Source organism: Alosa pseudoharengus, unplaced genomic scaffold (assembly GCF_046254945.1).
Source record: "Alosa pseudoharengus isolate Yale_2024_CS ecotype anadromous, Long Island Sound unplaced genomic scaffold, YU_APseudo_1.1 YU_APseudo_1.1_scf_11, whole genome shotgun sequence".
In the NCBI taxonomy this organism is placed as follows: Eukaryota; Metazoa; Chordata; class Actinopteri; order Clupeiformes; family Clupeidae; genus Alosa; species Alosa pseudoharengus.
The window spans coordinates 29438528-29462450 of record NW_027468576.1 but is presented as its reverse complement, the minus strand read 5'-3'; the positions used below and the strand labels follow the sequence as shown (position 1 = coordinate 29462450).

Below are 23923 nucleotides of genomic sequence, written 5' to 3'. Positions count from 1 at the left end.
TTTGCATTTATTTACATGTATTTACTACAAATATAGACAAATGCAATAAAAAACAAAGGAACAAAATGCATAGGAATGCAATTTTGTAAATAGAGGATATTTAATATTGCACCTTAAAATGCATCGTTTTATGTTGATGTGGGAAAAGTGCTAGACCTTAGCAATATGTGCTCCTTTAAGATAACATGGGAGCTTAAATGAGTTAAAAAACCTGCTTAAGGAGTTCTTGGATGCCCTTGTCTGGAAATACTGATAGTCACACAGGTACCTCAAGTCGCCTGCAGTGCACTTTACCCAGCAACCAAAGTAGCACAGGTGGAGGAAGAGTAAGTGCTCTTATGGCCAGTGTGCTGTGCACTGTGATTTATACACACGAGAGCCCATAAGCTGTGTTATCGAAAGGTGTTATTGTACATGCAGGAGGAAATGGCAAAAGGGGCAAACTGAATGATGCCATAAACATGAGGTTTAAATTGATTTTCGTGAGAAATGAGCACTTAGAGGTTTACTGCTCCGTTATCTCTGTGTCAGGTGCCCGTCTGCAATGTCCTAAGATTGTGTGTGCGTGTGTATGCATGCGTGTGAGTGTGTGTACAGTATGTATGTGTGTGTGTGTGTGTGCGGGTGTGTGTGTGTGTATGTGTGTGTGTGTGTGCATGTGTTTGTGTGTGCAGGGGGCATTCGTGCTTATCTCCTCTTTCATTACCTGTTTCTGAGTTGCTTGCTAGTGGCACCAAACTGATTCCAGTGAATTGAAAACTTGTCTTGTTCCAACTCAACTCAGTTTCAACTCAAATGAGACCCACCTCTGTCAAAATAAACAAAACATCAGTGCATGCCAGCCTAACTTAAAGGAATTCTGAGCTGCAGGTGTAGGACCATAGAGTACAGTAAGCACTGTAAGTTTTTCAAAAATAATATTGAAAGCTCTCCTGTGGATAAATTAAATGTTTATGACAAGGGAACAAAAATGTATTCCTTATAAAGTGCATCATTAATAATAAGAGTGGATGCTCAAGACAGGCTCAGGGGAAGAGAGAGAGAGGGAGGTAGGGAGGGAGGGAGGAGAAGGAGAGAGGGAGAGGTACAAAAAGGCTGAAAGAGAGAGAAAAGAATAAAATAGAGAACACAGCCTCCTTGTCCTGGGGGATGTGTTCCACATTGCCATCCGAGCTGCATCTCTGCTCCGGCTCATTCCTCACCTCCCGAGCACCTCCTCTGCTCCGGCTCATCCCTCACCTCCCGAGCACCTCCTCTGCTCCGGCTCATCCCTCACCTCCCGAGCACCTCCTCTGCTCCGGCTCATCCCTCACCTCCCGAGCACCTCCTCTGCTCCGGCTCATCCCTCACCTACCGAGCACCTCCTCTGCTCCGGCTCATCCCTCACCTCCCGAGCACCTCCTCCGGCTCCAGACGCTTACCACACCGGCGCCAGCTCACCTCCATCTCAGGAGCTGGCTGCCATGTGTCTTTAAGAGAAGGAAAGGGCTTGTGCCCGCGCCGCCAGCCCTCATCACCATTGGCCTTCTCGCTGATCCATGGGCCCACGGGCACAGCTTGAGTTTGTTGATTGTGTGCCAGGAAGGGGTACAAGTACGTGCACGCACGTACACACACACACGCACACAGACGCGCACACACACACACACGCGCGCGCGCGCGCACACACACACACACAAACACACACACACACACACACATGCACACACACATGCACACACACACGCACACACACACACATGCACACACACATGCACACACACGTCTTCTCAACTGACCAGCTGGCGGCGGAGCTGACAGCACTGGGAGGCCGAGGCCTTTGAGCCCCCCGAGCGCCATTCTCCCTGGCTGCCTTCTCCTCCAGCAGTCTGCTTTGAAGAAGCCAGCTTGACCTCTCCGACACACATACACACACACACACACACACACATTCACAAGAACTGACTCACACACACACACAAGCACTCAGAGAGAGAATAGAGGGGCTGTCAGAAGTGAGGGCCGGCAGTGTGAAATGTTATGACATCTCTCCGCTCATTAGCTTTTGCAATGCTCCTGGTGTTGTTGCACTAGCCCTGTCAGTGGGGCTCACCTCCGCCTGTCTACCCCCAGACACACACCGCCCAGGGAACACATACACCACTCACACGGCTCCACACCGCATGACCTATAGGCGGCCGCTGGCTGTCCCCCCTCCACACCAGCCAGACTGTAAGGGCCACGAGGGATGAGATGAGGTCAGTGCACTGCAGAAAGTTTTCCTGTCTGCAGCATCCAAAATCCACTTAGACGTGTCCACTTTTGCTCTAACGTGGGAATAATTAACAGATAATAGCCAAATGGGTTGTTTTCTTGGTTCAATGAGAATTGGCCCTGGCATAGATTCAGTCTAATGATAGTCTTTGTTCAAAGCAGCTCATTGAAAAATGAATAGCCACTCACACCCCTCGCTGCTTTGCATCTGTCCATCTCACAAGCACAGAGACTGAAACAGGAGACCATGTGACAGACCCAGAGCTGCCAATGATGGAGTGTTTTTGTATTGAACTGCCTTATGCATGTGCTTTGGCAACGTGAGTGGTATGGGTCTTGGGGGACGTGGTGGCAATCATGTCTTCTGAGCTATTCTAACAGAGACAAATGTCAGTGTCGCACCGATGGCTCTTTTTTTTTAAAAACATTAGGGCTGTCTTGTGCCTCCCACTGCCTCTATCCAAACCTGCGTGGCCTTTTGCCTCGTGTCTGCATCACGTCCGTCTGCTGACGTCCCGATGCTGGCTCCTTCCCGCTCCGATACGGCTCTCATTGACATTTGGGAGTTCACAGGCTCCGTTTAATTGATCAAAACAGTATTTGATCTGGGAAGTGTTGGCATTTAGTTTCCTGGCAAGAGCCCTTTTGTGCTCAGGCGGGTGACAAGCTGTGCTTTCAGGTGGCTCTGAAGGCTGTTGACAGGAGCTCGGCGGTGGTGGCGGGTGACGCATCAGATCGGAACGTCTTAGGAGACCACGTGTCTGCTCAAGACTATCTCGGCCGTTTTATCTGTGCAAAAGGACCTCGTTCAATTGTCTCCTCCTGTGTGCACTTTGGCTATTAAACATCATTAAGGACATGGGATGTGCGAATAATTGTATCCAGGGAAATGGGCTTCTGTTGTTTCTGAGTCACTCCTCTCGTGTGCATCTTTGTCTTTCCCCTCCTCCTTCCCTCCCTGCTAGTCTCTCAGTCATACACTCCTCTCCCATAAAGTGCTTTTTTTATTGAAAAGAAGTGACTATTCACATTTTGCCAAAGTAATTACTGGGGGGACAATCAACAGCAACAGGACATACACACATACACACATTCACTCACACACACCCCACCCACCACTCCCACCAGCAGATAGAATGCAATTTATCCTTCAACCGCTAAACAGTAATAAAATAATGTCAGAGACTGGGCTGAATTTCAATGCTTTCTTTCAGAGACGCCATTAAGCTGCGGCACAACTCCGGCTGCCAGTGACTCCTCTGATTGAACCGCTTAGGGAATCTTAAGAGCCTTCTGGCATTCTAAGTGGCTTTTTTGCGTTGTCCTAATACCCAAAGTTTCAGCTTCCATCTTCTAGGAAAGATTTTTTTCCCCCCTAACTGTCTCCCCCTCAAAAAAAAAAAAAAAAAACTAAATAGGACACATCTTTTTGACGATTTCACAAATCTTCACATGTAAATACGCCACCCACCCTGCCACAAAAAAAAGAGGCATAGAGCAGGATAGAGAAACTATTCGCCGAGAGTCTTTCCGTGCCAAGCGGAGTGTCCCCTTCAGCCTTTGAGATAGATGTTAGCGCGTGCATTGTGAGCGGCGTGGCAGGCCGGGGCTTTGATGAGCGCACGGGGGTGAGGAGCCACTAATCCTGACAGCTGTGGAGAGGAGACACGCCTCCACTGAACCCCATGACAGGCCCTGCATGGCAAATGAGAGCTGTCTGCTTGTGTCAGTGCCGTTTACGTTTTTAATCTTTTTAAAAGTCTACACCCCAGAGTACAATGCGATAAAAAAACATCCCAGCAGAGACGGCAGCAGCGGAGAAAAAAAATATCTTCTGTGCCGATTGGAATGTTGTTGAGAGAAAGTCCTTGGCTTTGATATTGATCTTGTTTTATTTATTTATTTAGTTTATTTGTTTATTTATTTATATACTTTTTGCCTTTATTGGTTTCTACTCAGTGGACTCTTGGCCCTCTTGAGGAGCCGTGGCAGCTCATTGCTGTGAAGTTGTTGATTGCGTTTGAGGTCTCATTTATATAAGAGAGAGGGGACCGCTGTTTACATTTTATTGGCCCTGGGTTTACTAATGCCCTGGCAGTGGCTTAAATTGAAAACATAAATCTGACCAACATGAGATGAAAAAAAATAAAACCTCCATTGGGCCTCTGGTCAGCCGCGCCAGCGCCGACGTGCCCCTGCGTGGGTTAGCAAACGGCCAGGCTGCTGCCAGAGAGGCCAGGGCCCTCTTCCAGAGCTCCTGCTCAGCTTAGCCAATCGCCACCCATCTCTGGGCACCGTCCGCCGGCCGTTCTCTGTTTGGCTTGGCTAGAGCGTGGACGCCGCCTGATCAGTGGCAACTGCTCTCCTTGCCTGGGGCTCTCTGGGACTCTGGGAGCTGGTTGCAGACTGGTTTCCTGGAGCCGCCGGCCAGGGCAGAGAGGGATGAGTTGCTGTGGTGGACAGCGATGCCCAGAGAGCCTGGCAGCCTCCAGCCTCTGTGGACGGTGCCAGGGAAAGGAGCCTTGTGCTGGGCTCAGGTTTCACTGTGAGATAGCGCAGCTCCAGTCAGTGCATAGCTGCAAGTGCAGTGTCTGCTCCAGCAGTAAAGCATATGAAATATGTACCAGAACAAAGCATACCGTAACATGACACAAACATAAACTTTTAATGTGCCAATGTAATGCAACATTTATTACTCCTCCTATGCATCATCAACTCTCACATCCAAAGTAGGATAAATAATGGAATTCGCTCTCACAATCTCTGGCTGTTCCAAAGAATTAATTAATTCAGTGCAGCTTTGGAGTTGGTAATGTTGCGTTTCCACCCGTTCGATCCGGCGACTAAGCCTTGAGCAGCTTTGGTTGTGCACGTGCATTTATGCAGAGATTTAACGAAGCGCAACTGACGCACTTCCTGACATGGAGAGGGAGCTGGATGGACGCCCTGTTGCTGCCAGAGGAGACGAGCTCAGAGCAGGGCAGAGAGCCGCAGGGAGCCGCGAGGGGGGCTGAGCTCCAGGCCGCCAGCCCTGCCTCTCTGAACCCCAGGAGTGGCCCCTTATCAATCCCTCGGCCACCACGTCCACTACGTGCTCCTGACAGGCCCTCCGCACGCTGACAGCTCCAGCATGGCATCCGTCAGACGTCGCCGCTGTCAATCTTTCATCATCCGGTCCTCCACTGGCCAGCCTCAGATGCGGACGTGGAGAGACGGATGGTTTTTGATGTCTCTCGTGTGTCTCCTGTCACAGAGATTCGGCAATGATTGTTTTGATAGAAAACGTTCCAGAGATTGATTTACGGAGATGGATCGGTTGGTTGGATCTCAGGTGCTTTATCTTCATATTCAGCTCTCTATGCAACTGCTGAAAATTGACAGCCATTTTACGAAAGCTTTTGCAAGAGGGAGTTATAGCTGACTCTGCTCATTAGATATGATCATAAGCTGTAAAATCTGGCTCCAATCCATTGATTCATTGTCTAGACGTGATAACCCGTTCTTGAACTAATACTCTTGATCTTTCGACTCAGTGGTAGTCTTTTTTTTTATCCAGCCATGGCTTTGATAGAACAAGCACGTCTTTTATCTCAAACACTCTTCACTTGCTCTTGAGGCTCATTAATCCAAGCTGCAGAGTTAGCATCTCTTAGTGAGCGGTCGTGGTGGTGGTGGGTGGGAGGGGGTTGGTTGAAGGCCTGATCCCCCAGCTCACCTCTGAACTTTCACTGCTGCCCTGAAGATATGAGATGATTCCCAGGCATGTAGGGGGTGGGTGGGGGATGTGTGTGTGTGTGGTGGGGGAGGGGGGGGGGGGGGGTTTCCTGGGGCACAGGATGCCAGCTGAGTTTCCATTGATTTTACCCCGAGGCCCAGATCAACATACGAAACAGAGACAAGAAGAAAGACGAGAGACCAAGATGAGAAACTCTGTGAGTGTGTGTGTGTGTGTATTTGTGCTTTTTCATATGTATGCACAAGACCACAAAGATTCCTTGTCTGTTTTGGGCAGCATGGAGGACCCTGAGGTGTGTGTGTACGTGTGTGTGTGTATATGTGTGTGTGTGTGTGTGTGTGCGTGGGTGTGTGTGGCTTGTAAATATGCAGGAGATGTGAAAGTGTATGTTTAATGCTGAAGAGCGTGGCAGATGTTGTTATGTGTTATCAAGGGAAAAGTCTCCACCCCAGAGGTGCCTTGCAAAAGGGATCATCTGGTCCACTGCCTCTTAGACCGGCTCCATGACGGGACGAATCAATCTTTTTAATTACCCCTCATCAAAAACGCCTCAGATGTTCTCCAAAAGAGGGGCTAGCCACTAGTCTGTCATGTAAGTGAAAGTGACAGGCAATTTGCACCACCGTCAGATTCCCATTTCTAAAAGATTTTCCCTTTTGCTCCCCCTTTCACCCACCCCCCGCCCCACGACAGATATCGACGACTGCCAGTCGAACCCGTGTCAAAATGGCGGCACCTGCATCGATGAAATCAACTCCTTCGTGTGCCTGTGCTTGCCCAGCTACGGCGGAGCCACGTGTGAGAAAGGTAAGGCGAGCGAGTTCTCATCCCCACCCCTTACCCCCCAGATCTCGATCCGTTCCTCCGCAGTTTCCCTGGAAAGACAGCCGGGCCGACTCCCAGCTGGGCCGTCTAAATGAGGAGTCCCTCTGGAGACCGAGCGAATCCTTCCACTGAATTAATGGGCCTCTGTTAGAGGCGAGCAGAAATGAATATCTGCAGCTGCCGCTGCCGCCGCTGCTGTTGTTGCCACTGTACCGGCGCTGCTCTGCATAAGCACCGGGGAGACGGCTGGACCAGGTGCCAAGCCCAGGAGCCGGCTGGATTCAGTGGCTGCGTCTCGGTGAAAGCAGACCTCATTTAGTCAGAGTGCAGCCCTGAATGAGCTCTGTGTGTGTGTGTGTGTGTGCGTGTTGTTTTTTTTGACAAAAAATATGTGTGGGGAAATTATGTATGGATGGTTTGTGTGTGTAAGTGTAGGTGGTTATGTGTGAGGTTATGATGTTGATGTTGGTGTGTGTGTGTGTGTGTGTGGATTGTGTGTGTTGTTTTTTTGTCTGTGTGTATGTCAGGTTGATGGGAAAGTATGTGTGGATGGTTGTAGTGTGTGTACAGTATGTGTGTGTAGGTGTAGGTGGTTATGTGTGTTTATGTAGCTGTGTATGAGGTTATGATGTTTGTGTGTGTGTGTATGTGTGTGTGTGTGAGGTTATGATGTTTGTTTATGTGTGTGTGTGTTTGTAGGTTGCGTGTGAGTGTGTTTTTGTTTTTGTAGGTTGTGTGTATGTGTACACCCCTGTTTTCACCCTCACCCTGAGGTCTAACCCAGCAGTAATGAGCCATCAGCAATCAATCCCTCAGCCCAGCCAAGGGGGAGAGAGAAAGAGAGAGAGAGAGGAGAGAGAGAGAGAGAGAGGGAGGGAGAGAGAGTAAGAAGGAGAGAGAAGTAGAGAGATAGAGGAAGAGAGAGGGAGGGATATAAAATGAGTTAATGAGAATCAGACAGAGGACAGACAGGGTAGGAAAAAGCAAAAGAGAGAGAGGAACGGAGCGAGAGAAAGGGGGGAGGAAGAATAAAGAAAGAGAGAAAGAAAAGATGGAGGCATAAGCCACGGTGTACCCAGGGAGACTCTGACCGGTGGTCAGCGCTCTACTGGAGCAAGACTCACCTTTCCCAGGATCCTCCCTCCCCATCATACCTACTCTCCGCCTGCTCCGACAGCTCCCAGAGGAAACACACACACACACACACACACACACACACACACACACACACACATGCACACACACACACACATGCACAAGCACATGCACACACTCACACACATGCACAAGCACACACACACAGACACAGACACACGCACACACTCGCGCACATGCACAAGCACAAACACACACACACACACACACAAACACACACACACACACACACACACATGCAGGGGGTGCGATTTAAAATGAACAACAACAGGGGAAAAAATCCCCAGCTCCATGCTGTGTTCACACTCTTTGTTTTGTGCAAAGCGGGAGCAGTGGGGCCCTGCTGCGTAACTGCCTTCATGCTTCAGTTGGGCCAGCAGGGCAGAGCGACCCCGCCACCCCCCGCCACCTCCTCCACCTCCTCCACCCTCCTCCACCTCTCTCTCGCTGCCGCCTGTGGAATAAGCAGCAGAATAAATGAGTTAGGGAGCAAATATTGGCAAAAATGTGGCAGGCACATCCAGCCAGAGTTCACCCTGAAGGACGATATGCCGCGCTCTCCCACTAGGCACAGCGAATTCGCCATGGGATTCATCATTACTACTGGGATGGATGTTTTGTGTGTGTGAGTGTCTGTGTGTGTGTGTGTGTGTGTGTGAACATGAGTGTGCATTTGTGTGAGTGATTGCTGTGATTGTATGTGACATGCTGAGACCTACTACTGTATGCCTGTGTGTATGCACATGGTGTGTGTATGTGTGTGTTTGTGAGAAAGAGAGAGAGAGAGAGAGAATGAGTGTGTGTGTGTGTGTGTGCATGTCTTTATGTGTGGGTGTGTGTGCATGACTGAGTGATGTCATTGTATAAACATACAAACAGACGTTCCTCTTTGATTAACGTGATCAAAGGCGCCCGGGCCTGTGTGTCAGGTTAATTTGTTTGCTTCCTCGGTGCCCCATGTAATGTGATTCAAGGCCTGCCTGTTCTCATCAGAGCGGCATCGCTCTCCCCTTTGATGCTTGCCTCTCCTCCACCAGTTTCCATGGAGACCCCGGCCACTGTCGATAACTTTCCCTTCCAAACTTATCGGATGACCACAACGGCACATCGACTGATATTAACACCCAGAGACTCATTTGACCCTAAAGCATAGGAGTATTTCCATACCGAGCATGTTATCTTGTATAGGGTACCAATAAGCTGCCATATGCTGTCGTTTGTCGAAGAGGCAGTATAGCCTTAGAATGTTCTAGTAATAGATCACACAGAGTGTGTTTGGGATTGCGGTGTCTTTTTCCCGGTATTATGTAATTTATCACCTCAGTTCAGGAGAGTCACCCACACTGTGCAATGTTCTGAAAGTGAGTTTTTGTCAGCCACATACGATATTAATAACATACTGAGATGCTGCTAAAACAAGTTTGTGTCAGCCACATACGACATTAATAACTCAGTGTTTACAGAGCTGTAATGTGTTGGGGGGGGGGGGTTGTTTACTCATGTAGCAGAAGGTCCCGTCACCCCCACCACCACCTCCCATCATGCCCTACCCCGTGCCCACCCACACAGAAGACGTCCGCCTGCTTTTTGGCGTCTCGACATTTCAGCGCGTAAATCCTCATATTCGCTCGCTGACACACTTTTCGGGAGTGATGGCTCTTTTATTGCCCGTCATCCCGATTCCAAAAAGCTCTCCGCCGTCGCCGCCGATGCGGCTGCTGCTTACTTCAGCACATCAGCTTCCCAAGCACCGTGAAGAGCACCTGGCAATTTCTCCGCTGTCGGCAGAGCTGACAGTCCACAGTGCTTTTCTTTTTTTTTTCCCCTACTTCCTTTTACCAGTCCAGTTAATCGTCAGGGAAAAAAAAAAAATGTTTTGAAAGAAGGAATCCCAAAGTGGCCAAAGAGAAGCCGAAGAAGAAGGAGACAGGAAAAAAAAAAAACGAGCACATCCTCCACTCACTCTCCCGAACAAACAGTTTACAAATCGAATGAAAACCACAGTTATAGAGATGTGTGGTTAATTAATCCCAAGCGTTTGCACAACGATTATCTGGAAGGAGCCCGTTTCATGCTGTTTATGCCACACTGCTAGAGATGCAATGGCTTTGTTAATGTCTCCTCTCTGCATGCACTCTCACTGCTGTCTCCATAGCCATAGCATAAATATTTATTTAGTGGAGAGAAGGTGGGAGTGGGGTGTGATAAAGGTACTAATCCCTCGTGTGCTGCTCCTTCAGTGGGCCTGGGAGGTTATTAGTGTGGGTCTTACTGCGGCTTACTGAGCCCAGGAACAATGCAGACTGGGCTTACCACTGAGACAGTCACTCACATCCTCTCCAAATCTGTCTCTCTCTCTTTCACTCTGTCTCTTTCCTCTCTCCTTTCTCTATGTTTTTCTGTCATTCTCTCTCTCACTCAATATCCCTCTCTCATTCTCTCTCTCTCTCTCTCTCTCTCTCTCTCTTGTCTAGTTCTAACCTTCCTGTATCTGCTCGACGCAGTCACATAACTGTGAAATATTTATTTTTTCTCACCGATGTGTGAAAGTGATTCAGGGAAACAGTCTCCTGTGCTAAAGTGCCTGTGTCTTATTGACACTGACAGTCATTTCAGGTGTTAAGTGATTTGCTGCGAGGCTCTGATGGGAGCATGAGTGCACACATTAGACCAGGGCGATAGGGCCGCACTCCCATTGGCCTCTCTCTCTCTCTCTCTCTCTCTCTCTCTCTCTCTCTCTCTCTCTCTCTCTCTCTCTCCCTCTTTTTTTTTTTCTTAATTTAGCCCCAAGGCGAGGCATGGCCTCCAGTGCAGCTCTCGCCCAAACTGCGTCGTTTTAAACAGAGTTCAGTTCAGGTCAAGCCCATTACTGGGAACTGGCACTCTGGCCTGTGCAGTTACTCAGCTGCCCTGTCCATGTCCCCTGTGCCCACCCCTGTGGACTGCAGGTGCACACACACATGCAGGTGTGACTTGTGAGAGGACACGGCGCGTGAGGCAAAGCACCGGGATCACCTGTCCTCCTCCCCAGCCAGCCTTCAGCCAGCCATGTGCTTCTTGTGACGGCAGCTTCACTCAGACTCGTCCTCTGGGTCGTTAGACACTAATAATGCTAATGAAGATTTATTTACTGTAATAACAAATCAAGAGGAGGAGACGCGTGACGAGAATAAAAGCTCCAGGGCGGCCCGCTGAGGGGAGCAGAGCAGAGCTGAGCTGAGCTGCTCTGTGCTGGGCTGTGCTGGGCTGTGCCGTGCCGTGCTGCTGCCGGCTGTCACCGACGAGGCCTCCTGTGTGTGCCGTAACTCAGCCGCAGCCTTCGCTCTCCAGGGACTTGGTGAAGAAGTTTTCTGTCTGTCTCGTATTTTTTTTTTTTTTTTTTTTTTGTTTGCTTTTGTTTGTTGTTGTTAGAAGTTTCTGGCCCAAACTCCTCAAAATGAAGTCAGATGCTGTCGCTCTGAAGATGCAGCAGGCATCGCTCTCGCTACCCCATCTGCTACTGCCACTGCTCACAGCTGCCAAGTCGATTTGGCGAAGGATCCCACCTTGTCTTTTATGGGTTCGTGTGTGCATCCGAAGAAATATAAATGGCCATACTTTCACATTTACATTCACCACCGAAGCCAAATTAGAAGGAGCTCTCCAGCAGTGATTGCTTCCGTCTGTCCGGGTGCAAGTTGAGCGATGGATGCGCCGCCCAGTGAGATAGGTGCAGTTGGCACCAGTCGAGGCAGCTGAATGTTACAGGAAATCTAGAGAGCAATCCTGCCAACTGAAGGTGCTCCCCCTCTCCCAGAACCCCCAACCACCCCACTCCTAGCAGGCCCACTCTTCTACCCAGTCGGCATCCGTTCCCCGGGCATCCCAGTGCTTATCTTGACCTCCACGGCCCTGGCAGAATACCAGGGATGAACCCTGACCGTGGGTCTGGTCTAATGGGTTCCCCTGGGCAACGCCGAGTGTAATTGGTCGCCCGCAAACCCAGTTCTCTCACTCTCACTGATGCACTCACCTAGCATGCCTGTGAGTGCAAGATAGAATGCTGGTCCTGTGGACACAAATTGGCCTTAACAAGAGCCGGCTCACTCGACGGAGTGCGGGAGCATCCACCGCACCACAGGGATTAGACAAACGGGTCTGGAGGTAGCACTCACTGTCTGCCTCCCCCCGCCTCCCTGTCTCTCCTTCACTCTGCTCTTTCTTTACTTTTGTTTTTCTTTCATTCACTCTCTCCATCTCTCCCTCCTCAGCCTCTACACACACACACACATACACACACACACACACACACACACACACACACACACACACACACACACACACACACACACACACATACACACACACACACACACACACACACACACACACACACACACACACACATGCACACCCACACACACACACACACACACACACACACATACACACATACACATATACACACATACACACAGGGCCGTTTTAAGGAATTTGGGGGCCCCAAGCAAAATGGACATGGAGGCCCCCCATGGAAACCGCACGCAAAGCCTACAGGAACCACAGCATAGCCATACAGTTTAAGTTCACCCACACTTTATATAAATAAAAAGTGTTGACAGTGCACATACTGCTGTTGCATATATATATATACTGTGCATTAGTTTTGAACATTTTGAACATTTGCAAAAACACCACCGTACCATAAAATCCAATGTCAGCTTCTTCCTCATGAATGGAGGATGAAGTTGATGGTGTACCTGGGAAAATAATTGAAAAAAAAATCTGAAATTAGCTGTGAAGTACGTTTGACCATTTCACTAGCATAATGGAAAAGGTCATTAACAGCTCAGCTCAGTGAGAGAAATTCACTCTACCTTCATCAGTGGAGGTATCCTTAGGAAGAGCCTGAGGGCTGAGAAATTTAAGCAAAGCACCTTGAGGGAGAAAGAAAAGATATGTTAGCATTTCCATATTTTGATATTTAGAAGGGATGCAGCTGCTTTCACAACTACCAATGCTTACTGTAAAAACATCCCAAGCTAATGTTATACATTGACCTAGGCCTACTTGTAGCTTAACATAGCATTTAAGCATTCTGCTGTTTGAGAATTAGACAGACGCACCTGGTGCTTTAAAGACAGTAAACAGCTGGCGTGCATGAATACTGCTAGACATGAATGTTCCAGTCTGCTTTGATGCACGGAATTTATCGTGTGGTTTTCCTAACCCCCATTTGGTAAATAGATTATCACGGTCGGATAGTTAGTATAGCAGAGAAGCTATGCCACTTTCATCAAACCTATTACAAAGCTATAGCAATATTATGTCATTAAATACGATAAACAGTGATTCTGGAACAGATCTGCGTCTTCCTTATCCCGTTAATAAACATATTACAGTATGTAACCATATTCCGCCCGTTCGAGAAAAAAAATTTGCGCTAACTGTTGTAGTTTGTTACAAGCAGCATGGGCCGTCAGGCAGGTAGCAGCTAGTTAACATAAACATTTTTTGCTAGGCTAGCCTTCCTGCTGCGACATTACACCATTTGTACAAGACAAGTAGAGCTATTTTATCCAGTGTAATTTATCACTTACTGTACCACTATCTTGTTTTTTCTTGTGATCCTCTTTGTTTCTCTTCTTTCTTTTCTGGCTTCTGGACGTATAACTCCGCTTTATTATGACTGCCGAGGTTTTATATTTTCGCGGCAGCAGAGATCACAAACCTGGCTGGCTGGCTGCTGTCAGTAACTACTGAGAGGGGCCCCCTTGAGGGGGATCCCGGTATTGCCGGTAACAGTGTCGTTGCACTTTACTGCATTGACTATCAAAGGGGCGCTCACAGTTTGTCGTTGCATTTTATTCATAACCAGTCGTTGTCTTGGGGCCCCTGGCCAACTCGGGGCCCCAAGCAATTGCTTGGTTTGCTTGCCTTCTAGCGACGGGCCTGCACACACACACACACACACACATACACAAACTCTGCGCTTCTTTGTATTATTGGCAGGATTCTGCCTTCATACCCACACACACACACTCACAAAAAATATACAAATACACACTGCATGCTTTCAGTCAGGTAATCTTTCCTCTCTCAAAACGCCTCCTTATGTGCTGCATGCTGTCTCTCTCTGGCAATCATTTCTCTCTCTTTCCATCTTCCTCTCTCTCTCTCTCTCTCCACAGCATTTCCTCTCTCCACATGTCTCTCTCCCCCTCTCTCTGCGAGCTGTGCGGTGCAGTGGCCGTCTCATGCGTTTCGTTCTGGCTCCACCACCGCGTTTATTCGCTTCACTTTTCTTCCCTGTGACAGCTCCGTAAATGTCATGTCCGTTGGTAATTCGATGCAATGAGGCCGCCTCAGTCCCTTTGTCATCCGTAATCTTCCCAGATTAGATTTCTTTTCTGTGTCGGCCGGATTAGGTACTTTTTTTGCGGAAATTATTTGAACAACAACTGTCCTCATTTTCCTTCCCTCAAAAATGTGTGCCGAAAGAGAGCTCGCACCATTTTTCTTTCCAGTGGGGATAGAAAAAATATCTTGTCATCATCTTAGAGAGTCACCCCCAAAGTGAGACAGCAAAAAAAAAAAGAAAATCAGCGCATGAAATGCTCACCACAGCTCGGAGCAGGACAGGGCAGAAGCACGACGCTGTGATGTGGATAAATGACCCAATCACTCAGACGGAGGCATTTGCCCTTTTTTTATTTTTAAGTCGCTGCTAATTCAGTTGGCGGGAATATTAATCAAATGCCGCCTCTGACTCGACGTGTTGGCTTCGATGGCAGCCTTTTGGAAACACTATAAATACCTAAGCAAAAGGGAACGTCAGCTAGGGAAGGAGAGAGAGAGGCAGGGAGACTGGTGCTGTGCGGAGAAATGGGCAGATTGCACATGGCCCAGTTTCAACACGCATTCCTCTAAGTGCCGTTGCAGCCAGCCTCCGCTTTCCCCATTCATCGTGCTGTAGAGATGTTGTTGTTGTTGGTGAATTGAGGTGGCGAGTGGAGGATGTGAAAAGGGTAGGTACTCAGACAGGAAGCTGTCTCTTGTCGTGTCCCCCGTTCCTGCTAATGCATCCGTTTGTCTCCTGAAGCCCCAAGGCTCACTTTTTGCCGATGGCTGATCATGTCACTTAATCTACATGTGTCGCCCTCGTCCTGGCATTGGTGCCACTCCTCCGGGGCATTGCCCACGGCCGTGTGGGGTTGCAGCTGGGGCCTGGCAGCGAGGTGCCATGACAACGGGCCACCGCCTCCTCCTCCTCCACCCCACGGCTCCGTGACACACCGTCCGGGCAGAGAGCCAGCGTGTTGCCCACGGCAACTTGTAAAGGCTCCAGTGTCTCTATTTCCCCTTGGCTTTGGGGAGATAACGGCGCTTGTCTTTGCCAGCTTGGATGCCCTCCCACTGTAGTACAATGTACCAACCGCTGTGCAATCAAACTGTTTCGGAAGGTATTAAGGAGGGAGGCGGAAGCTAGTGCTCCACTCTATGCTCCACAAGTATGCATGCCTATATGTGTGCTTATGTATGTGTTATATATGCTTCTGTGTCTATGATTGCGTTTAAATATGTGATCATATGGAAGGCAGGGAAGGTGCCTATTTACTTGATCTGCACAGAGTGCAGCTGTGTTTTGTCTAGCTGAACAGTCCAGTCTAATCGGATGAGAGGACGCATGTTTAAATCTCCCTAAAACTTCCACAATCATCCCATTTGTCCAGTTGGATGACTCCATCATAACTGTCGGGCAAACACATCATACATTCCTAGCAGTGGCTCACAGTTTGTGAGAGTAGAGCATGCAGTGTCTTTTCAGCTCAGCTAGACTGCAGAGAGCCGATTCGTTGGTGGCAGTGAGCAACAGCAGGGGCAAGGAGTCATCTCATCTGTTTCTCTCAGCGGAGACCGGAGAGACCCTGGAACAGCCCGGAAAATGTTACAAAGAGCACAGAGTGCTTTCTCCGCGAGCTGTCACGACTCTCTTGTCTTCTCAGCGCAAGTATGGAACATCGCACTGCTCTCTTTGGTACATCTTCACATTCCCTAGTCAGGAGGTGGTGACATGTTTTTCCCCTCTGTGGCAGAAAGGAGGTGAATTACCCCCACAACCGCCCCTCACCCCTTCCACCTCAACACTGGCACAGTGGGATTTTATGTTTGATAAACATTATGTGGATTTTACCCTCCATAAAAAGGTCTATTGCTTTTATTCCTTTTTATGGGCTCTTGGGCTATTATAGTCTTTTTTATGTTGACGTTTCGTGCTGAGACGAGGCCCTCAACCTACAGACCCCGTGCTGTGAGAGATTGGGCAGAGCCCCGGTGTTGTGGCTGGCCGGCCGGCTGGGGGACCACGGCGGCAACAGCTCAGCTCAGCTGGCTGACCCACATCACACTCACACTCGCGAGGCCCACAGTGGGGCGCCGTGCCCATTATGCAGATGTGTCGCACAGTCTACCCATAATCCCCTCCGGCATGTGCACCTTGGCGTGCAAACACAGTGGCGCGGCGCTGGCTACCGGAGAGGGCAAGGCACGCGTTCAAAGCCAGAGTTGGCTGGAGCCGCGTCGTCGTCTGCTGGGGTTTTTCCGGAGCGCGGCGGCAGAGTAATGGGTTGTGAAATCCCAGCTATTGAGCGGCTGGTCAGCCAGTGGCCTCCCTTCATCAAGGGCTGTCATTTTTCCTCCTGTGTATGTGTGTGTGTGTTTATATGAGAGAGAAAGAGAGAGAGAGAGAGAGAGAGAGAGAGAAAGAGTGCATAAGAGAGACAGTGTGTGTGTGGGCGTGTGTGTTTGTGTTTGTGTTTGTGTGTGTGTTTGTGTTTGTGTGTGTGTGTGTGTGTGTGTGTGTGTGTGTGTGTGTGTGTGTGTGTGTGTGTGTGTGATAGAAAGAGAGTATATAATAGAGAGAGAAAGAGAGCCAGAGAGAGCCAGGTATCAGGAGATGACGATGTTCACATTGTACCTCAGCAGCCCTCAGCCTCTCCCCTGTGTGTGACGACTCTGGCAGGCAGAAAGATTTCCCAGCTTGCCTCCCTCTCTGGCCTCCTCCCTCCCCCACCTCCCCCGTCTCCTCCCCCACTCCCTGCTCCGCTTCCGGCCCGTCCTGCAGCTGTCTGCATGTTAAACAGAGCTCCATACGGCCCAATTTGCGCTGCCCAATTTACTGGTGTCGCTTCAGATTTGCTGGAGGAAAAAGGGCTCCCTAAAGCGATCAACTCTCTCTCTCCCAGAGATCAAGTGCCCAGAGTGGGCTCCGACAGATAAACCTTTACCCTTCGCTCCCTCCTGCCCATCTCCACTCGGGGCATTTGAGGGGGCGCAGATTACCCCCTCGTGTCTGGGCTGGGAGACGCCAGAACCCCCCTCCACCCCCCATAGGGCTGGCATGAGAGACCGCACTGACGGGGGTGACAGGGCTTAATTAGCCTGCTAGCTACCATGGCGGCGGAAGACATTTCTGCGGATTGTTGTCATTTGAATAGATTAGAGGCGCTTGTGGTACGGCTAAGCTTTTTCCTCATAATGTACGCCTCAGTGGATTAGGTGTGTGGGGGGGTGTGTGTCTGAGGGTGGGGGCTGAGCAATACAGAGCAGGAGAGAGAGAGAGATGAACGGAAATGAAACGGGCGCAGACATGTCAAGCTGCAGGAGTTCAGCCCGAGCATTACCATTACGGAGAACTAGGTGGTGGTGGGGGGTAGTACTGTCTGACAAGTCATAGAGAGTCAAGAGAATTAGTCTGTGTGTGTGTGTGTGTAAAGAGAGGGAGAGAGAGAGTCTCTCTGTGTGTGTGTGTGTGTGTGTGTGTGTGTGTGCGTGTGTGTGTGTGTGTGTGCGTGTGTGTGTGTGTGTGTGTGTGTGTGTGTGTGTGTGTGTGTGTGTGTGTGTGTGTGTGTGTGAGTGTGTATGCTGTGTAACAGACAGACAGAAACCTATGCTCTGTGTCAGCATCACAAATCCCCCAAACTTTAGACTTTCTCTCCTCTCTCTGCTCCTCTGCAGACACGGAGGGCTGTGATCACAACTGGAGGAAGTTCCACGGCCACTGCTACAGGTACTTCACCCACCGGCACACCTGGGAGGACGCGGAGAAGGACTGCCGTGAGCACAACGGCCACCTGGCCAGCATCCACTCCCTGGAGGAACAGAAGTTTGTCAATGGTGGGCAGACACTTTCTGTTCTTCACCACGTCAATAATATAGGATACACTATGCTTAAATATAGTCATCACTCTCTTGATACATTTGTACTGACACATTGGAGGAAACAGCCAACAGGATATCTTGGGACTCTTCACTAGTGCATTCATAGTTGGCAATGCATTTCCACAGTGTATTCTCCAAGTATCTACCATAAGCTCAGAGGCACAGTTGTGTATGTGGCCATTTTTCTGTGAATGCGCCACCTCAGTGCCACGGAGCGCCCCATGCTCCACTGAGAGTGGCCAGGACCCTGGGGCGTCCTGCCCCACTGGGCGTTTGATTAGTTGTGGTTTACTGAGGCGTCCAGAAGGGCTCTGTTCGGCCACAGGGGGGAGGGGGGGGGCCTTACTTTTCTCTCCCCGTCGCCTGGCGCTGATAAAAGCATTAGTGCTGCTGAAATCACCCAGGGTTGTGGCTTAATCCGTCTCTCTCACAGGGAGGACTCTATCGCACTGGCAGGGACTATCCATTTCAGACCCTTTGCTCACATCTAGCGGTGGCACAATTCACCCCCCCCCCCCCCAAAAAAAAAGTGGGTTTAATTGCCTTGAAAATGGACGTCCCCACCCCTGCAATAAGGGGGGAGGGGGGAGCCGTAGCCATTAGGAAGATTAATGGAGCCCATAATGATGTTAATCAGTAACACGATGATTGAAATTCCATTACACTGCACCCAAAAAATCTCATGAATGCATTATGGTCAGGATGATGTGGCAGCTTGCTGTCGAGACATGAAAGCCTGAGTGACAACATCAGCACTACGGCGGTCCCGCCGGATCGGACCGGACCGGGCCGACCGCTCGAGACGGGACCCGCAAGAGTGCTGACACAAGGAGTTTTACTCAGCTGGCTAACAGAGCCACTGTTTCTGCTGTAAACTGCTGCTGCTGAGCCTGTGTTGGTCTGACAGAGTGTCGTGTCATGTTTGTTTGTTTGTTTGCGCACTTCATTGCTTTCCTAATCAGGGCTGAGTCATGACAACACCTGGATTGGATTGAACGACCGCACTGTGGAAGAGGACTTCCAATGGACTGATAACATGGACCTGGTGAGTGCACAGAGGATGCCATCTGCCAGCTCGTCAGCCAGTCTATTTCAGACTTACTCAAACACAAAGATTAAATATTTGAGTTTGGACCTCAATTGTAATTTGTTGAAAGCTCACAGGGCCAAATAGATTTTTCAATATACAGTATCTATCTGGGGACAGCTGTGGTGAAATTGGACTAAATTGTGGAAGGGAACTATTAGAAGATCAACAATGTGCCAGGTTGAACTCATATCACTGGTGCTGATAAGAAAACGTGTTGATTGGTGCTGTAATTGAGACTAGTGTGATAAATCCTGCTTGGTTGTCACATTTCCTCTGTCAGGAGGAGTTTGGCTGGAGTATGTATTCATAACAAACTTGTTTAGTAACATCTGTGACATTAAAGTAGTAACAAACTGGAACTGCAAATGCGCAAATTAATTAATAAGCTTCTTTTATTATGTTTAGCTTTTCTCACTGCTTTGTTTATTTTCTGACTGCATATTGATACAAAAGAAGATCATGATAAATCTGTGTAACATCTGTAATCTGTGTAACATCTGTAAATCTGTGTGGCATGTTATGGCATACAATTACATAGTATGCCATAAACTGACATTGTATAATACAAGGATACATAAAACAAAGAAGCACAAGATGCTTGTGCTGAAGTGTATAACAGAGTGTGTCTGGTATAAGATTTCGGTCTGTAAGACTCTCCTGCCTCCCCCACTGTGCGCAGCAATATGAGAACTGGCGCGAGAACCAACCGGATAATTTCTTTGCGGGAGGCGAGGACTGTGTGGTGATGATAGCCCATGAGAACGGCAAGTGGAACGACGTGCCCTGCAACTACAACCTGCCCTACATCTGCAAGAAAGGCACAGGTGAGCGCTGGGAGCCAGGACAGCCTCTCTACCGCTGTACTGTACCAGAGCCTGATGCTGAGAGTGCACAGTAGCTAGTCATTGACTCTGTGTTATGGATGATATCAATGCATCCAGCTGTAATACTTAGCATCACTCAAAAGCTCATTCACATCCAGAATGTACACACACGCACACACACATACACACACACACACACACACACACACACACACACACACACACACACATTGCGTTGCCTGGAAGGCACTAGGGTTAGGCATGGGTTAAGGTTAGGGTTGGTGTTGGGGTTAGGTTTAGGGTTAGGTGCCTTTAAGTCAGCGGTGGCAGTGCTGCCTGGAAGACAACGTTAGGGGCATAAAACACCATCGAGCCCTCCTGGCAGAGCATTGTTTTTGTTTGGGGAGCTCAGGATGGTCTGCAGGGGTGTTGGGGCTGGACGAGAGGCTGGGCTGCGCTGTCATGATGAGACCCTCGCTGCGCCTCCACGTCTCCGTCTCCGTGACGACTCCTCCAGAGTTCCTCAGATCCCCATGGCCACCAGCTCCACGGCTCTGCGCTCTTCCAACAGCTCATTAAGCTGCCCTTGTCTTGCCATTTGCATACGGAGCAGACAGACAGCGCGTGTAAAAATAGCGACGTTTGAGACGCCGTAGGTGGGTCGCCCAGAACTAGGCACGTCGCCACTGACACCAGGGCGCCTCCCCCGCGACTTGCCCCGCACAAACCCTGCATGGTCGTCTCCACAGACTGCATTACCCTCCCCATGTGGGTCATTTCTACATCCGATTTTCCAAAAGTATTTTTACACCTCATTAAAATAAAATGACCTTTTACTTCACCATTTAACATCCATTTAATTTTAGGACTTAATTGTGAACAGCGTTTGGCCCTTTGATAGTTTGCTAAGCAGTGGCAGGCTCCCTGTACTCTCCTGCCTGCTTGTATGTGTGTGTGTGTGTGTCTGTGTGTGGCCAGGTCATCTGCGGTAACTGGGGGCAGATAAAGGTGCTTCAGATCAGCAGTGTGATCACGGGTGGCTGAGTGAGTGAGTCAGAGTGGGAACAGTCTGTGTGGTTGCTATTCAGGACTGCGCTGCACCTCAATCACACAGGATACAGGCCAATCAGGAAATGTGTTCTTCATGATGGAGCAGTTAGTGTCAGATCCCTTGATTCTTCTTCTTTGTGTGTGTGTGTGTGTGTGTGTGTGTGTGTGTGTGTGTGTGTGTGTGTGTGTGTGTGTGTGTGTGTTTCATATGCATTAGAGAGACAAGGAGAAACGGTGTGTGATAGAGGATGAGATACAGAGGGCAGAATATGCCACTCTGCACATCTGCATGCTGGTTAAAGGTCCCCTCTCTCCCCCCAGCAGTGTGTCCCCGGGGCCCGAGCTCCAGTCCTGGGGCCCAGCCCCTCTGCTGTCTGCCTGCCCTCTAGAGGCCTCCTACTGCTAACCTCCCGCCCCACCTCCCCTCCAGCAGACGGTTTCCCCTCCCAGTCTCCACTCTCCGCCTCCTCCTCCTCTTCCTCCCCCTTCCTCATCCTATGCCTCCTCCCCTCCAGCAGACGGTTCCCCTCACACAACATCTCCTCAACGACCTCCTCCTCCTCTTCCTCCCCCCTCCTCATCCTATGCAGCCTCCCCTCCAGGAGACAGTTCCCCTCCCAGTCTCCACCCTCCTCCTCCTCTTCCTCCTCTTCCTCCCCCGAGTCTTTCAGCCCCTACTGACGGCCTGCCCACTCACCCTTAAAAACCACATACAGTATGGGAGATCTCCTAAGCAGCCTCTCCACCATGCCCCTACGCCTGCATCCCTCCCTCGTGTGTCTGACCACATTTAAATAGACAAACTATTTGTGTGTGTGTGTGTGTGTGTGTGTGTGTGTGTGTGTGTGTGTGTGTGTGTGTGTGTGTGTGTGTGTGTGTGTGTGTGTGTGTGTGCGTGCGTGTGTGTGTGGCAGCACCATGCCCCATACGCCTGCATCCCTCCCTCGTGTGTTTTGTCTGCATTTGTTATGCCGCTGTCGGACATGCCTTTCGCCGCATCCGCACCTAATCACGGATGCAAGAGCAGCCTGCGGAACCAGTCGTCGACGACGACGGCGTAGACAGACGGATGGATGGATGGATGGGCGGGCAGCCCGCGGGCCATGCAAAGTGCTGAGTGGGCTCGGCAGCCCTCTCTGCGCACCGGTGCCTCTCTAAATCACCCCTGACCGCTGCCTGGCAGGCATTTACAGTGTGTGTAAAAATATCAGGCCCCTTGCCCTTGCGCAGAGTGGCCCCACCGAGACCCCGGGAATATTGATCTATTGAAATGCTGCTGCTATTTTCCCCGTGCAAAAAGCCTTGTGTGGAAATTCAAAGCGTTCCATTTTTTTCCCTGTTTCTGCCATAGGCAGCAGAGGAAAAAAAAAAACTCTCTCACCACCAATCGCTACATCAAAAACTGCAAATAGCTTGCAGATTTAAACATCAATCGGACGAACGGGAAAGAAAAAAGATGCCCGAGACATTGATGGATTATCTGTCGGGTTATTTATTTGGTGGTTGGTGGGGGTGGGGAGGGGGGGGGCTATCTATAGTTATCTGCAATCTTCGGCCCCAGCATGCCTCTTCCTCTGATATCGATCCAGCTTGAGGTACTTTGTTTGGGTGGTAGGATCTCTCAGGGTGACATTTGGCTGCCTTGCTCCGCACAGAAGGTCAAGCCTTTTCACTGCGTGCACAGACAAAGAGGCTCCGTCTGTCACCAAGGGTGCTCAAGGGTGGCCGACAAAGGGAGACACACACATCACCTTGGTAGGGTCACGGCTGGCATTAAAGCCCCTTCCCACCCACCCAACCACCCCTTTGCGGATCAATCCCTAGACCACCCCCACCCCCCCTTTTTAAATTCTCTGATTAGTGTGCGAGACAGATAACCCTGGGTGTTCCTGCCTGAATTAATTTGATTGCAAATGTGCCGTGAAATCCTTCTGCAGGGTTAATGGCATTGGGTTTCTCTGGCCAGATTGATAAAGCAGGAGGGTGAAGTGGAGGAGTGAAAAGGCTCAGGGCTTGGAGGAGGTTGCACTGGGAGCTCCTTGGTGTGTGTGTGTGTGTGTGTGTGTGTGTGTGTGTGTGTGTGTGTGTGTGTGCGCGTGTGTGTCTGTGTGTTAGCGAGAGGGCTCCTCGGTCAACTGTAATTGCTAGTCCTCTCGGAGGTGCTGAGTGTCCCCCCCTGAAGACTGCGCTTAGTAGCCCCATCACACATACAGTACACACACACACACACACACACAGAGTGGCAATGTGCCTCTCCGAGGACAAAACCACACAACCCCAGTGAATACTGTACTAGTGCCACTCGTGTTTCAGACTCAACAGCACCACCCAAGGAGAGAGTGTGGAACTGCGCTGAGCTGCGTCACCTTGCTTGACAGCGAGCCCTGTGGCTTTTGTTTGACACTGTGTCACTCTGGCGCGTCAGCGCCACCACGGCGAGGTCACTGAGGTGTTGCCTCTTAGCTGCGAGGCCTTTAGTCTTTCCACCACATAAGCTCGAAAGTGTGCTGGGTCTATCTGTATGAGTCACCTCTCAGGAGTCTCTAAATGAGTCGACAGTACGTCGTCATGTCATGCACACAAACACACACACACACACATACACACACACACACACAATCTCATCACATAGGCAACAATATTACCACCTCTCCCTTCACTTATTTCCAGGTACTTGGCATATAATGTTTTTGAGATTTTTGTCCTCAGGGTTGACATCTAAATGGGCCCTGACGAAATTGTTGTCTGTGGAAATGAGTCGTGTTGATGTTGTGTTAAAGAACAACCCAT

At 49.8% G+C, this 23923-nt stretch overlaps 1 protein-coding gene across 1 annotated transcript in view; it reads left to right on the top strand.

The window, feature by feature from the left end:
• ncanb (neurocan b) overlaps nt 1-23923 on the top strand; it is a 54318-nt gene that overhangs the window by 29628 nt on the left and 767 nt on the right. Inside the window, exons 11-14 of the mRNA XM_076275444.1 lie at nt 6683-6796; nt 17966-18124; nt 19132-19214; nt 19939-20083. Coding sequence (XP_076131559.1) covers nt 6683-6796; nt 17966-18124; nt 19132-19214; nt 19939-20083 — 501 coding nt within the window. The remainder of the gene's footprint in view (nt 1-6682; nt 6797-17965; nt 18125-19131; nt 19215-19938; nt 20084-23923) is intronic.